The sequence below is a fragment of the Pinus tabuliformis genome, chromosome 8 (genome assembly GCF_031772625.1).
Source record: "Pinus tabuliformis cultivar Carrire ecotype Pingquan chromosome 8, CPIR1, whole genome shotgun sequence".
NCBI classification, from domain to species: domain Eukaryota; kingdom Viridiplantae; phylum Streptophyta; class Pinopsida; order Pinales; family Pinaceae; genus Pinus; species Pinus tabuliformis.
Genome location: NC_142294.1, coordinates 1501529244 through 1501542675, shown reverse-complemented (window position 1 = coordinate 1501542675; position 13432 = coordinate 1501529244). Strand labels below are relative to the sequence as shown.

Below are 13432 nucleotides of genomic sequence, written 5' to 3'. Positions count from 1 at the left end.
CAACCTTCATTTCTGTGTATAAAGCAAGTCATACCACAGTCGTGCTGATGAGGAGTAGAACTCGCAGCAGCGAGTGAAGGCCTCAATTCTCCACGGCCGGCGTATGTCACCGGCTTCACAAATATATGCGATAATAGTGTGGGAGCAGGAGAGTACGTTGTCGAATTTCATAGGCCGAACCTCAAAGAATTGGATTGTTTAGTTGAGATTCGCCCACTCTCAAAGCCTAAGGTTCAAATTTTCAGGTTCGAAATTAAAAAAACCCTGTGACTTACAACGCTAGGTTCCATGCAATCAAATTCACTGAATATACTTTAACATGAAAAGAGTTATAAACAAAACCAAAATGTGAAAGAGAGAGACAATAGTACATCTGATGAGCAATTACTAATATAACGAATTGATAATGTCTGGAAAATTCTTTTATCATTTAGGCAAATGAAAAATTTTGCTATAAAATTAGCTTCTATTATGGAACACGGCGCTCTTTATCACATCGCTGGTAAGAGAGTGAATTGCATCCTTTCCTATTCATTCCATTGTCTACTAGTGTCGTGTATGTAATCACTCATTTTCGTGTATGTAATCACTCATTTTTCTACAGGGTAAAAATATGGGAGTCTGTGAATGTTGAGTCATATCCAAGGAATAAACAGTGCCATTGTATACATTATATTTACCTATTTTCAGGAATGGTATAATCTTATATTCATTCACATATTGATAATTCTGTCTCTTTATTTGCAGCAATCAGTGATTACAGACAATCTCTCCATTTCCAAATTCTGAATGAAGAGAAGAAAGATATTCAACTTCAGGTGCGTCTCCGGTCATCAATTGACTGAATCTTTGAAATTTCATGGTATGTGTATATATATGGGTGTGGTCTAATCTTTGAAATTTCCTAGTATGTGTATATATGGGTGTTGTTTAATTATGAGATGTCTTGAAGTTTTTAGTGGGTGAAAATTTTGTTGGTTAAATTTTGATTTTTGTTATTTAAATTAGGTTTTGAATGTATTTATATATGTAGCATTTTTACTAGTTATATTGTAGAGAGTTTACAATTTAAACTTGTAATTCCAATTATTTCAACAATTTTTTTTTAAATTCTGAACCAATTAAACTAGAAAATAAACCAGAAAACTTCCAAAACCTCTAATAATAAATAGCCTACTATCAATAAAAACAAATAGAATGAATGTTTGAAATTTTATTTTTGGTATTATGCTTGAAAAATGTTTTGTACTGCCTTTAAGGTGATCAGGGGAGCAAGAAGACGTAAAGAATGCTTGAGATTTGCTTTTTGGTATTGTTATTAAAAGAATGCTTGAGATTTGCTTTTTGGTATTGTTATTAAACACTGTTTTGTACTTCTTTTTTAGGTTATCAGGGGTGGAAGAAGGTATGACATTTCCATATTCAATCTTCTTGTTGGTGATATTGTGCCCCTCAATACTGGTGACCAGGTATATTAAAATTGGAAATGTACTCATGCCATCAATGCCTTTCTTCATTTGAGAAATTGAATAACCATGCTATGAAAGACTCATCTTTCCTTTACAGGTCCCTGCAGATGGCATTCTTATCAGTGGACATTCCCTGTCAATTGATGAATCTAGTATGACTGGGGAGAGCAATTACGTATGTACCTCATTTGCTGATCTCTTTGCATCTTAGCCTATTAGCAAAGTCGGAATTTTTCCCAGAAGCTTGTGATGCTAAAGTTTGCAACACTTGCATCAGTCTATGACTGGCTCTTCATTTTTCTTTTTCTTAATAGGTTGATAAAAATAAGAAAAATCCCTTTATGTTGTCTGGCTGTAAGGTGGCGGATGGCTATGGTACCATGCTGGTGAGTTGTTACGCTTGGTTATTCGTTTTGAAATAATTGCGATTCCTGATTGCGATATAATGGATTATTTTTCTCTATCATTACTGTTATCTGTTCTGTTTGATAGTAGGGAGTTGATTTGAGGTTGTAGTGCCTTATTTCAGGTAACTGGTGTCGGATTAAATACTGAGTGGGGTGTATTAATGGCTAGCATATCAGATGATAATACGGAAGAAACTCCATTACAGGTCTGCCTTTTCCAACTCGTTTAATTTGCATTCTATTCTGTGCCATGGATGGTATTTTCACATCTTCAACGCTCACAGAGAGTCCTCTTTATAATAGGTCCGCCTCAATGGTGTTGCGACTTTTATTGGTAAGGTTGGACTTGCAGTTGCAGTTGTAGTCCTTGTTATCGTCTTGATTAGGTAAGTGATACTACCCTTGATTTTTTATTCTAAACTGTTTGTGTTTTCCACTGCCATATGTTCCCTGCACTGACTGTACTTCATGTTTTGTTGTATCAGATTCTTTACAGGACATACAGAAGACTCCAAAGGGAAACCCATGTTTCAAGCAGGAAAGACTAAGGTTGGAGATGCAATCGATGGAGTTGTTAAAATATTTGCAATTGCGGTAGGCCGGCATGTGCCACCTTCAATATCTTGCTAGTTTTATGCTTGAATGGATGGTTTCTATAAAATCATTTGTTTCTTTGTTTACACAAATGTTAAGAAGGTCATTTCCAAGAATTTTATGAAAATGTAATGAAGATAAATATTAATGGAAGTATCTGTTTCTAGGTCACCATCGTTGTTGTTGCAGTTCCAGAAGGACTTCCATTGGCAGTCACCTTGATGTATGATTGATCACAGAAGCTTTTAAACTTTATTTCTTCATATTACCATTTAGTAACAATATGGATAGCTATTATTCTGTTCTTAACTTGTCCTCTTTTAATTTTATTGACAGTCTAGCTTATTCAATGAAGAAGATGATGGTTGACAAGGCTTTGGTTAGTATTTTATTCAAAATAATTTATTGCTATGGATTGATGGCTGACTGGGTTTTCAGCATCTTAAAAATTCATGAATTGCAGGTACGAAGGTTGTCAGCTTGTGAGACTATGGGTTCTGCTACAACAATTTGTAGTGACAAAACAGGGACACTGACAATGAATCAGGTGGATCATTGTCATTGCTGAATATCCATAAGCGTGCTTCTTACTTATTCGTGCAAGTAACAAGAGTATGTAATTGTTGGTAATTTTGTGCTAACCTTAAGAATCATACTTGGCTTGCAGATGACAGTTGTTAAGGCATGTTTTGGTGGCAACATCAGGGAGCCATCAGAAAGTTTCCCCACGGTTTTACAATCTCTTCTTATTGAGGGGATCTCCAACAATACTACAGGAAATGTCTTTAAACCTGAGGTAAAACGTTCGAATCTTTCCAAGCACACATGTACGAATAGAAACAATTGGAGGCGATGATAGGCCTAAACTCAATATTGCTCCCTTTTTATTGCATTGTGAACAATAAGCAAGTCTTCCAGCAATGTTTGTTAAGCTCTTAGTTACTTGTTTTCTCTCTCTTGATCTTCTGTTGGAAGCTTCAATTAATACACCTTTGAAGAACTGTACTACAAAATAGCTTAAAATGTCAAATTTGAAAACACCTATTTTATTTTTATAAAGTTACCTATCGTCTTTCCTTTCAACTCATACATACCATCTAGAGTGCGTGGATTAGTAAGAATTAAATCTAAACCTTTATGGTTGTCCTAACACTCCGACGAGCACCACAGAACCAATGTCCCGTTGGAGCTTCCTTTTAGTTTCCAATCTTATTTACGTTACAATATTTGAGATATGAGAAGATGGCATTAAAGGTTTTACATCCTTTGAGCAAGAAAGTTACTTTTGCCAACCTAACCGGGTTAGAAGAGTTTTTTTTGAAATGTTATTTATATATTATCACAACCTCGTTTACTAATGTGTTGATTGGCGTAAAAGTGGAAAATGTCACCAATTAGCATATATCAACCACATTAGTAAATGGGGTTGTGCTAGTTACAACCAACGTGCATGGGGTGGATTCATTGACCATGGTTGACAAGGGTTGATGAAGTTGATCAAGGTTGACGAGGTTGACCATGGTTAAACTTACATTAATCTTACAAAAATGGTTACATTAATGGTTGAGATGGTTGCTAGGGTTGACTATAATTGAGAAAGGTTGACCATTATTGACCATATTCAACCATAAAGATCTTGATTGATCATTATGGTTGACCATAGTCAACCATAGAGACCTTCGTTGACCATGTTCAACCATTCTAACCATCATTGACCATGGTTGGCCATTAGGAATCAATAGAGCATGGAATGTTCTAGGTTGACTATGGTTCACCAAAGATGACTATGGTTGACCATATTCAACCATTGAGACATTGATCATGGTTGACCATATTCAACAATGGTTGACAATGGTTGACTATGGTTGACAATGATTGATGCGGGCATATTCTCATTGGCAATGGTTGATCATGGTTTGCCACATTCAACCATGTTTGAACACAGTTGACCATGGTTAACAATGGTTGATCATGGTTGACCATAGACACCTTGATTGGCCATTATAGTTGACCATATTCAACCAAAGAGACCTTGGTTGACCATGTTTGACCATTCTAACCACAGAGATCTTGATTAACCATTAAGGTTGATCGTGGTTGATCATGGTTGACAATGGTAGATCATTATCGATCATGGTTGACAATGGTAGATCATTATCAATCATGGTTGAGCATGGTTAATCATGGTTGATCATGGTTGACCTTGGTTGGCCATGTTTAACCATTCTAACCATCAACATCTTGGTTGACCTTGGGTGACCATGGTTGATATTGGTTGATCATAGTTGATCTTGGTTGACCATGTATGACTATTCTAACCATTCTAGCACAACCCCATTTACTAATGTGGTTGATATACCCCAATTGACGTCGTTTTCATACATCGATTGTCATATGAAAATGTTGCTTATATATTAACATAAATAACATACAACCACGTAAAATATTACTTATCAACTGTATTTCAACAAAATAATTGAGTAATGATCTTTTAGTAAAAGTTATTTTAATTCAAAATATTTTTTCTTTTATTGATTCGAAATTAAGAGCTCCAATGAAGTTGATATCAAATAGAAATACTCATTTAAAAAAATGGTTAAAGAAAAGACGACCCCAAATATCCTAACACAGTTTTAGTGGTCTCAAACATATCTACAATTCTCAAATAAATGAAAATTTATCTCAACTTCACCACAATGAGGACATAATTCATTTATGACACCCAATCTTGAGTGTCATTCATTGAATGATAAACCTTGGTAAATTAACAACCAAGTAAACATCTTCATTTTATAAAAGAGCTCGCAAGTCCAAATTTGTATTACTTAGCAACTATTTAACTTGTCCTAAAAAAGAAGGGCATGACATTGTTTATGTTTTTATACTCAAATGGGTTTACTAAAAAATCACATCCAATCCCACTAAATAGGAATTAAGTGTGTGATTTCTCCCAAATTGTATTTGATTATAAAATTCCTAATCCACAAGGCACAACCCAAGAGAGAGCTAATAGGAGTCATATCGCCTAAGTAATTTATCCTCTTTACTATTTCAGGTTGGCTCTCCTTTAGCTCAATGGGAGTATCCCTAGTAGGATTACAAAAGCTAAGCAATGAGGCACGAGGTGATGTGAGAGTAGCTTTAGTAAATTAATATTTTTTTGGTATTTTTAAGATATAAAAGAGGTGATGGAAAGAAATATGCATTAGTGTCAAATCTAACAAGGAAATGGATTTAAGAAAAATCTAAGAGGTCTTATGGTACCAAGAAGAAACATCTTTTGAAAATGGGTTATTGTCTGTATGGATTAAGATGAAAAGACTAGGGCCAATGACTTAATAGTCTTCTATCTAATCAAGATGAAAATGATGACCAAGGCCTACAAACAAGGGGTCCTAAAAAGAGCACCTTCATTAGAAAACTCAACTATCTAGCGTAGTAATAATAATTAACAATCTTCCAAGAGTTCCTAAAAGAGCATATGGCATTAGAAATTAAATACTTGCTAAAATAAGAAAGGGAATAGGATAGAAGTTACCCTAAAATTATTTCCTTCCAAGTGGCAATTATTACCCTTTAATAGATTAACTTTGTTAGCTTTGTAAAAGACTTGAAAATATTCAATCAATCTTTATGCACCAAATGGAAACCAATGGAGAATAACTTCAAGAATTAACACCAAATAGTTATGCATCCCACAAAAAAAATCCTTTATATATCATTTATGCTCCAAGAAATATATCCCAATGAAGCTCCAACATGGAAATCCTCCAAAAACCCAACCATGAGTATAAATGAGGAATGACTACATTTTATATAGAATCTAGATCATTTCTTTCATAATAAAATAACAATTATTCATGTGAAAACCCAACATCTAGCCTAGGAAGGAGTAAAGAATGATTTTATTCAAATAATATTCAATAATACACAAAATAATGAAGTGGTCAAGGTGCATAGTTACAAGTCTCCAACAAATGATATTCCTAAGAGAGAGGAGACATCCCTATTAAAAGAGTAAAAATATTAGTGAAAGGTGCAATTGTTAGCCTTTAAAGGCCTCCAAGTGGATAGATCCACAACTAACTCCTCAAAGTAGGAAATGAAAACCTCGTAGATCTCCTCCAAGGTGGATATGTATCTCTCTAAGGTGAAATGTCCTAACCAACAATGAATAGATGCCCCCAATGGTGGATGGCCTTCAATATCTGTATAAAACATGGGGCATGTGGTCTCAGGAGTCAGGGATTTATTCACCGTGGACATGATCAATAATGATCTCCCCAAATCACTAAAACAATCAAGAAAAATATGTTGGGAATTCCTCTAATGAATGGTGAAATTTGTAATGAAATTTTTTCTACAACAATTTTTTAAAGCACCATAACTTTGTCATTTTTTTTTTTAATTTCTAGTACAAAAACATTTTGGAAATTAAAATCATTCTACATTTAAGGGAATTGATCTGGTAGAAATTTAGGCACTCTATCGAAAGATAAATTCTCTTGAAGCTAGGCTACCCTCAAAATATGCAATCAACCCTAGATCTAGGGTTTGGAACTATAACAACCCTTTTTGGTCACCCCTCATGTAAATATTATTGTATGAACAATTGTGTAAATGTGTATACATATATGCGTGTGAGTGGGTGTGTGTAAAATGATGATTGGACTGAGGAGTGGGCATGGGTTAAAAGGCTGAGGAGACAGAGTTGTTGTTTTGAGTGTAAGCCAACCACTACATTTGATTTTCCACCTATTTCATTGAAGAAGTATGGCATAACTAGTGTAAGTCTTGAATCTGTATGGGCTGCCTACACGAAGGATGATCCCGTATTGTTCTCATTGTCGATAGAAACTTGGGAGATGGTCAACATGAAAAGAAGGTTGTGCATGGTAGAGGAGCATAAGGGAGAGACAAAAGAAAATAGAAGCAAAAATCAAGGGAAATAAGTGGGGGAAAGACGATAATTCTTTTGATATGCAATGGAGAACAACCTTTCTCATCAGCAAGTGTTCCGTTATTGTGGGACAATGATCCCTATTCTCTATTTAGACTAGTGGTGTATCTGTGGGGAAGAGAGATTTACAGTGAGAGTTCAGTAGAGTTAAATCACCCAGTTCTTTCTTGGAGCTAATAAACCACTAGGTGCTTTCCTTGGGGCTAAAAAGCCACCTATGTGTTTTCTTAGAGGGATGATAAACCATTGTGTTGCTTTCCTGGAGATGATAAACCATTAATTTCTTGTCTTTGGGTTGATAAACCATTTATGTGCTTGCTTGAAGGGCTAATAAACCACATGCATAGTGCATTCATCCTCCTAAAATTGAATGGTGTATCACTAAGCCTCGGGTGAATATTGTAGAAATTCCCACCTGTAGATCACCTGGTAATGCAATATGCTAAAGCAAAACACTTGATCTACTTCTACAAACAATTTAGCGGAAGCTTAATCGAACATGAGCAACATCAATAAGAACACATATAACTAATAAGAAGGAATCAATCACACATAACATAGAAGAATTTACCCGGGGAAAGCTTCAGCTTAAAACCCCAACTCTGTATTATCATACAAGTGGAAATATAGCTAGTATTACAAAAAGAATCAGCTGAAAAGCTATCCTGCTCTCTCTGCAATACCTCTGCTGCTCATAGACAGTCAAAGGCCTCTATCTAACCTCTAGTCTACCCTCCAAGCCTCCTATTTCTTTGCGCAATTCTAATTGGGGTCTAGTGCAACCACATGTGTGAATTTGCCTCTTCACACACTCACTAACCTTGGATCTAACTGCATAGTCCTGAAGGAGATAAATCCTCATCATGGATGAGCTTCCTTTATATGAATAATATTCATCCAATTGATAGTACACTATCCCTTCTTTGAGCTCAACTGGGTCTCTCTCTGAACTGACATGCATGAGTTTACATGAGTGAATACTCAGTTATCTAAAATGCAGTAGTTACTTGCATGCAAGCATTAACTAACTGAACTCTCATTAATTTAACAAACTGTTAAATTAATCTAACTGAACTTGACTAAGTTAAACTAACTCAATTGATTACAACTCAATATTACACTCACTCTTATCTCTTTAACTGATGGATAAATTCCTTAATTAATAGATAAACTATTGCATGTCCTCACATAGACTTCAAGTTTGATTTTCCTTAACTAATTAACTCAAGATGAATTAATTAATTAATTTTCAAACTGTTGTTGATATCAAATTTGAATTTTACTTCCTATTTTTAGTCCAGGGACTGACTAAAATAGGAATCCATCCTGAACTGTTAAAAATAGAAATTCTATTTTTAGCACTTCCTTTTTTCATTCCCTGTTGCCCAATCTAGCATTGGTACCCAAACTGATATTTTTAGCATTTCTTGTTGCCATTTTCAACACTCCCTCTCAACAAGAAAGGCTTCCTCTCAAACCTGATCCTGTACCTTTGGAATGTTCTGCATGCAACACTTCTACCAAGTGTGGTTGCTCCAACAACTCTCGAAACAAAAAAAAACTCCCAACTGACCTCTCTGTTGGGCTAGAAACATACTCTGATGCTGAAGCTCTACCTGCTACTGACAAGTGCTCCCTCTCTGACCTCTGCGCTACTACAACATCTACATGCATCTTGCACCGTTGCACACCTCTCTGTGCCATCCTGCACTAGTGCAACACACTTGTGCCTTTTGCATTGTTGTAGCCTGCTAGCTCTGCATTGTCTTGGGATTCCTACACTGTAGCTCTCTCTGCCGCTCCATCCGCATCTGTCTCTACCCAATCAGCCAGTCCTGCTACTCCTCGTTGGGGCTCTTGTAGCAAAGTCGAATCAAAGAGGTTGGGTATCTCAAGGATCCTACCCCTCCTTCTTGGGATGATCACTCCACGTCGCCCCACCTCGTACATGGAGGTATGGCTGCATGTGATCCCTCTGCCCACCTGACTTGAAGTTTCCCCCTACTGGAGGTCTCTGCATAAGTAGATGTCTCTACTCAATCTCGTCTTAGCTTCCCCTATTGTGGCTGCTCCACAACCTCCTGGGGTTGCTGCACCAATCGTGGCTCCTCCATAATCGTCTGAGACTTCTTCTAGCACTGCATGTTGAGAGGTAATATACTCTCCCTCTCAACTACCAAGTCTCCATCAGTTGGCTTGCTTCTCAAGGCTTTGCATGCATTCTGAACCTCAAGAGCATACAGGTTCTTGACCCGTGAACCGATCTGCTTCACCTGTCTAGTGATGATGTGTCTAAGAAAAACCTTTCCCTTACTCAAGACTACATCATAGCCTTTGTCTTCCAGCATCGCGATCGACACCAAGTTTCTCTTCAGTCCTGGTACATACTTGACATCGGTCAAGGTAAGGCAAGCTCCATTCTCCCTCTGAAAAATAACCGTGCCTACACCTGAGACACTATACTTTTCATCATTACCCATTGCTATGAGTATCTGGAGATCTTTCACCTCCAAAGTACTGAACAAACTCTTGTCGCCGGTCATGTGGAAAGAAGCTCCATTGTCAAGAAACCAACCACTTCCCACCATGGATGAAACCATGCATGCGAAAAGTGTGAAATCCAACTCGAACTGTGAGGCCAGTGCCTCACCTTCTAATCCTTCCCCAGATCCCTTCTTGGATTTCCTCTGTGGACAACTTGTAGTAAAATGGCCCACCTCATGACAACGAAAGCATCACACTTTCGATTTGTCAAACTTCTTCCCACCATGGGAAGAACCGGATTCAGAAAGAGAAACCTTCTCCTTCCCCTTCCTTGACTTACTCGCTAAGGCATAGTTTTCTTCATCCTGCATGGATGAAGAACCATCTATGGTGCTTCTTCTTATCTCCTCCTACATCAAATCCAACCAAAGTTGTTCCCAATCTGGCAGTTTTTCTCTTCCATTAACCGAGTCCTGGTAGCTATGCCAGCTCTTAGGAAGACCGAGGAGTGCAAGACTCACCATGTCATCATCAGCTATCATGATCCCTACACTTCCAAGCTCATCCCTGCATGTGGTGAGCTTGTCCAGATACATAGAGATCGTGTCACCCTTTTCACACTTGATCTTTTGAAGTTTGTCCTTTAGTGCTAGCTTCCTCTGATCACTGCTATTCTAATAAATATATTTCAATGTTTTCCACATCGAAAATGGAGTCTCCTTCCCATGGAGGCTTGAGACAATGTGATCTCAAACTCCCTCCAGGAGGATTCTCCTTGCTCTAGCCACACAGTTTTTCCATTTCGCCAGTTGAGTAGCATCAATCAGCTTCTGGACTTCTTGATCAATGAAGTCCTTTAGACCATTATCTTCTAATACTACCTCCATGCGATCCTTCCAGGCTATATAATTCAAACTGCCATCAAGGGCATATTCGAGTCTCAAACCACTCAACGCCATCGATGGAATAGATGTGAAAAGAACTCAATTCAATATTCAAAAACCACAAACTTCAACTTCTCCCTTCTTGTATATTTTTCTTCATTGATCATCTTTGCTCTGATACCATGTAGAAATTCCCACCTGTAGATCACCTGGTAATGCAATATGCTAAAGCAAAACACTTGATCTACTTCTACAAACAATTTAGCAGAATCTTAATCGAACATAAGCAACATCAATAAGAACACATATAACTGATAAGAAGGAATCAATCACACATAACACAGAAGAATTTACTCGAGGAAAGCCTCAGCCTAAAATCCCAACTCTGTATTATCATACAAGTGGAAATATAGCCAGTATTACAAAAAGAATCAGCTCAAAAGCTATCTTGCTCTCTCTGCAATATCTCTGCTACTCATAAACAGTTAAAGGCCTCTATCTAACCTCTGGTCTTCCCTCCAAGCCTCTCATTTCTTTGCACAATTCTGATTGGGGTCCAGTGCAACCACATGTGTTAATTTTTCTCTTCACACACTCGCCAACCTCTGATCTAACTCCACAGTCCTGAAGGAGATAAATCTTCATCATGGATGAGCTTCCTTTATAGGAAAAATATTCATCCAACTGATAGTACACTGCCCCTTCTTTGATCTCAACCGTGTCTCTGTCTGAAATGACATGCATGAGTTATCCATGAGTGAATACCCAGTTATCTGAAATACAGTAGTTACATGCATGCAAGCATTCATTAACTGAACTCTCATTAATTTAACAAACTATTAAATCAATCTAAGTGGACTTGACTAAGTTAAACTAAGTCAACTGATTACAACTCAATATTACAACTCACTCTTATCTCTTGAACTGATGGATAAATTCCTCAATTAATAGATAAACTGTTGCATGTCCTCACATAGACTTCAAGTTTGATTTTCCTTAACTAATTAACTCAAGATGAATTAATTAATTAATTTGCAAACTACTGTTGATATCAAATTCTAATTTTACTTCCTATTTTTAGTCCAAGGGCTGACTAAAATAGGAATTCATCCTGAACTACTAAAAATAGAAATTCTATTTTTAGCACTTCCATTTTTCATTCCCTGTTGCCCAATCCAGCACTGGTACCCAAACTGCTATTTTTAGCATTTGTTGTTGCCATTTTCAACAAATATTTGTCATTGAATTCAGTTGGGTTAAGGGTCACTTTGGTGCTTACTGCAGGGAGTAGTTGATATACAACCTAGAAAGTGGACTCCTTACCTAGATTGTTTGTTGACTAATGGTTGGTGTGAAACCCTTAATAACTTCACTCCTTAGACTTAGAATTTGTCTTAACGGTGATCAGTTCCAAGAAAGACAACCTTGTAGTTGGCCTATGGTTAGGTGGAGAGTTGAAGTCCCTCCATTGGTTTCCAATCAATAACTTAATCAAATAATTATAATTACCTATATAGTGATTGTTCTATGAGCAATGAGTGATAATATCATGTGTTATAACAATGAATGCTTTATCATTGCTAATAATGGAATGTGTGATTCCTAGTTATTTACAATGAGATTCTCATGTGATTGATTTCCTTAGTTGGGGAAGTGTTGTCGTCGATACAAAACCCTCCAAATTTTGGCCTATATTCAAACTTTGGAGCCTCCCTTTGATCATGTGAACTTTTATTTCTAGTTTTTAGAGTCATCCCATACTTGCTTCCTAAATTTCTAATTCCCTTTTTGAAGGAATTCAAAGTGTCGTCTTTTGTTAAGGGAAGTGTCATTCTTTGTGAAAGGAAGTTATGCCACACCTATAAGAGGGAGATCTGGTGCTTTCTCTTGCATTAATGTATTTTATCTATCATAGGGACATGCATTGGACTTATTCTTAAGGTATTGCACACTCTCTTGTTGCAGTTGACGCTTTTGTCGAAACCTATATCTTAAGTGTCGCACTAGGAGGTAAGTGTCATTTTGTTGTCATTTCAATGGATGCATGTTGATTTTGGATGTTGAGTGTCTTACTACCATGTGTCTAGTCATTTATGAGTGTGTGATCATGTTCAAGTCTTGTTACATGCTTCTACCCTCATCTTTTTTCCTTACTGATTGCACACTTACTCAATTTAAGAGTTTTCTTTGTGTTCACAACTTTCCGGAAAAAGCACCAACCTTCCTACATACTTGAACTTCAGAGAAATTCCTCCATCAACTACGCACTGCACAATATCAGTGCTCAATCACTGTCAACTACACTTTCCCATTGTGCAGTCCTTAACCAGCCTTTCCTTCATTGCACACTGTGCACTTCCAGTCAATAGTCAGGCCATGTCTTTATCTCTGTAGTGCTCAACTGCATAGTAAATTGATCATCCCTTCCAGAACTACCACTGCATAGTCACAGTGAGCAGGCATGTCATCTATGCCTTCCTAACTTCCTCAACTACGTAGCCATGTATCCCACTCTCTTAACCACTACACACTACGTAGTCATAGTGCATAGGCCCTCACTCCCTGCCTCCTACTCCTACACACAACACAATCCTTAGGCCTTCTCCTTAATATTGCACACTATCCCAGCTTAGT

The 13432-nt window shown here is 37.1% G+C and overlaps 1 protein-coding gene across 1 annotated transcript in view; it reads left to right on the top strand.

Annotated features, from left to right (window-relative positions):
* Positions 1–438: 438 nt before the first annotated feature.
* LOC149241536 (calcium-transporting ATPase 8, plasma membrane-type-like) overlaps positions 439–13432 on the top strand; it is a 169362-nt gene continuing 156368 nt past the window's right edge. The window contains exons 1-12 of the mRNA XM_089370580.1: positions 439–502; positions 718–818; positions 1386–1469; positions 1567–1644; positions 1784–1855; positions 1999–2082; positions 2180–2262; positions 2362–2470; positions 2638–2693; positions 2807–2849; positions 2934–3017; positions 3138–3266. Of these exons, the coding sequence (XP_089226706.1) occupies positions 439–502; positions 718–818; positions 1386–1469; positions 1567–1644; positions 1784–1855; positions 1999–2082; positions 2180–2262; positions 2362–2470; positions 2638–2693; positions 2807–2849; positions 2934–3017; positions 3138–3266 (987 nt within the window). The remainder of the gene's footprint in view (positions 503–717; positions 819–1385; positions 1470–1566; positions 1645–1783; positions 1856–1998; positions 2083–2179; positions 2263–2361; positions 2471–2637; positions 2694–2806; positions 2850–2933; positions 3018–3137; positions 3267–13432) is intronic.